This window comes from Triturus cristatus, chromosome 4_1 (assembly GCF_964204655.1).
Source record: "Triturus cristatus chromosome 4_1, aTriCri1.1, whole genome shotgun sequence".
Classification (NCBI taxonomy): domain Eukaryota; kingdom Metazoa; phylum Chordata; class Amphibia; order Caudata; family Salamandridae; genus Triturus; species Triturus cristatus.
Window position 1 is genome coordinate 214,380,567 of NC_140585.1, and position 3,298 is coordinate 214,383,864.

General features: G+C 42.8%; 1 protein-coding gene across 1 annotated transcript; it reads right to left on the minus strand.

Moving 5' to 3' along the window:
• Positions 1 to 828: 828 nt before the first annotated feature.
• LOC146854087 (olfactory receptor 5AP2-like) lies at positions 829 to 1,776 on the minus strand. The gene has a single exon (XM_085651002.1). The coding sequence runs from the start codon at positions 1,774 to 1,776 to the stop codon at positions 829 to 831; it is 948 nt and encodes a 315-aa protein (XP_085507128.1).
• Positions 1,777 to 3,298: the final 1,522 nt, after the last annotated feature.

Here is a 3,298-nt window from a genome sequence, read left to right on the forward strand (position 1 = left end):
GGGAACTCATGGACGACTCACTGCAGGCCATGAATCCAGCACTGAGGGCAGGAACACCCAGCAAAACCTGCATTTTTTCAATCATTTCTTCACAGGAGGATCCCATTGGGGCTTTGCTCACCAAGCCGCGCCTTATTTGCTCTTTTAGTTTATTTTCCAAGATGCGGGTCCAAGTGCATATGTCCATGGTGGCCACAAACTGTTTCCTTGGGTTGCCAAGAAGAGCTTTGGTTCTGTGAACTTGATGACAGGCTTTTGGGTCCAAAATGTATAATAGTGGAAAAGAAATGATTTGGTCCACCTAGGTCCACACAATGGATGTCCACAAATGAATGGTCCGGATATCTCTTCTATTTAAGCCTTTCATGCTGAACACAAAAAAAGAATGCTAATTTCTCAAAAACCACTGAACAGACTTGCTCCAAACCAAGCATCGTTGGATACAGTGCTACTGTTTACATGATAAGTTTAGTGTAACTCCATTAATAGTATCCCTTTTTAATTAACATGGAAAATATATCACTCTTTTGATCCTCCCCCCAATACCCAAATGTTTGGGCTCTTGCTCATCGGATCTACATAAAAATTGCCAAGCTGAGCTCAAAAAGGATGACATTTTGTGGGAAAATTTCATGCAGATTTGTTTCACTGTGTGAAAGTTATTTAGAAATGGAAACTCTGATCTAATCATAACTAAATATGTGCTATTACAAACTGTGCAACATACATATTTGTCTGTGATATAGTGCTGCAATTTCAAAGTCTGCAATACGTCATATTATGAAATTCTTGGAAAATGTCTTTTTTCATAGCATGTTACATTTTTAACTACCATAATTTCAACTTCATCATTTTAGCAAGTGCCCCTTTCACCTCCTTGTTCCTGAGACTGTAGATTAGTGGGTTCATTACTGGTGAAACAACAGCATATACTACAGATGCCACCTTGTCCTTTTCACCAGTGACATTGAGGGCTGGACGTACATAGGTGTAGATAATGCCTCCATAGAACAAGGTAACAACCATGAGGTGAGATGAACAAGTGGCAAAGGCCTTTCTTTTGTTGGCAGCTGAGGGCATCTTGAAAACGCACCTGAGGATGTAAATATAGGAAAGGACAATAAGGAGAAAGCAGAACATGCCATAAAACACGTCAGCTGCAAGTATCACAATGTCATTAATGAGAGTATCAGAGGAGGAAACCTTGAGGACTGGTGGTATTTCACAAAAAAAGTGGTCCAGTTCAATCTGTTCACAGAAAGACAGCCTTGTGATTAGGATGGTGTGAACAAAGAAGACAACCAAGCTTGAAACCCATATGGCTATCACTGTAGTGAGGCAGAACTCCATACTCATGATGTTGGTATAGCGAAGAGGGTTACAGATGGCCACATATCTATCAAAGGCCATAAGTGCCAGAATGAGGAGCTCTGTCCCCAGAAACGCTGAACAAAAAAAAAGCTGGGTAAGGCAGCTTGAGTAGGAAATGGACTTTGTTTCTGACATCAGGGTCTCCAGCATCTTGGGGATGATAGAGGAGGTGCAGCAGATGTCCAAGGTGGCAAGGTTCCCCAGGAAAAAGTACATCGGTGTATGCAGATGAGCATCAGCACCTATCATAGTGATAATCAAAAGGTTACCCAGGAGAGCCATCAAGTAGATCAGCAGGAACAAGGTGAAAAATGTGGACTGAAGCTGTGGGTGATCGGAGAAGCCGAGGAGCAAGAATTCGGAGGCACAAGTTTGATTCAGCCCTTCGCTGGTCATGTGATGCATTATCTGAAGCTCTGAGATATTAACATAGTGGTTATTTTAGGGTATTGATGAAGGAGGAAAACCATAATATTCATAGACCTTTGGTGAGAGCTGCACCTTTCATTTATCACTGCAGATCACTAATTCACTTCCTGGTTGTCCTTAGTGAAAAAGACATTATTTACTATTAAAGCACTTGCGCTTTCCCTATCACTTATTTCATTGTTGACTTTAAATAAATTCACGGTTGCCTTTTTGTAGCATTCATACACTTAGGTTTGTTGAAATGTGTTTTAATGCTTCATGAACTAAGGGCCTTATTTATGAAGTTTTTGCTCAGGGCAGCGCTGCAAGGAATCTTGCTGTGCTACCCTGAGTAAAATGAAGAGGGCAGGAATGCTGTGAGATATGGTGCATTCCTGTCCTTTTCCTCTGTGCTGGCTCACAATGGCCTGTCATGCTTTAACTCAGGCACCGTTGGGATGTCTTTGTTGTAGGGGTGATTGTTCTTGTGCAGGAAGGGACAACTTTCTGCTCAAAAACAAACACGAGAAGTGTTTTTCTCTTTCTATGTGTGGTGCAGAATGCAGCACACATTAAAAGAGGAAAAAACGGGGAGAAATAAAAGTATTTCTCCTCATTGTGCCTCCCCAACACCACCCCTGGAGTGGCATTAGAATCTGACGGATTCCCAGGTTTACGATTCCTCGTAAATCTGGGAATGCTTCAGATTCCATGGGTGTTTTGTATGGGAACACCCACAGCATAACCCATGAAATTACCCTTTCACACAGTGTTCTGGGTAGAAGGGGAACATATTTACACGCCATGAAAAGCCACAAAAAGTGGCTTTGCCTGGCCGTGAAAATATGCTGTGGCACATTGCCCAACCGGAGCGTCAAAAAAGTGACACTCTAGCAGCGCGAAAGTCTAATTTTAGGATATAAAGTAGACGTAAATATAATTGGAGGTGATAATTGTTGAGGGTATTTCAGCTTTTTCTCTGTTGGTATTGTGGACAGTGAATAAAACCTCGAAATTGCTCCTACTTTTGGCTATCAGTTGGTGGAGGGTTTTCAGAGCAGTTTTGAGGTGGATCCATTTACGTGTAGTATGGCATATTCCAGTGGTGGCCACTAGCAGACATCGATGGGGCATCGCGGGAGAAAAAATAAAGAAAAAATGAAGTACCTGTAGCCTGACGTCCGCCACTTCAGCGCCTCTTCTGCTCCACGATGCTCACACAGGCTCCAGAAGTTCCCCGCACCAATCCAGATACTACTCTCATGCTGGTATTACCCAGCATAAGAGAAGAGTAGGGATTAGGTGGAGCGGGCTAGTTCCACACGCCAACAGGGATTGGGAGCCTGCGCTCCTGAGCCCTGCTGATATCTCCATGCTGCAGCCTGGAGATATCCAAGTGCACATGCTAGTTTGGATATCTCCTGGTAGTACACTGAGCCCAACACTCCTCCTGCTTGCTCCGGGTCTGTAGTAAAATAGAATGATAATAAATCAGTTTTATTAGCTGCTTTATTACCAT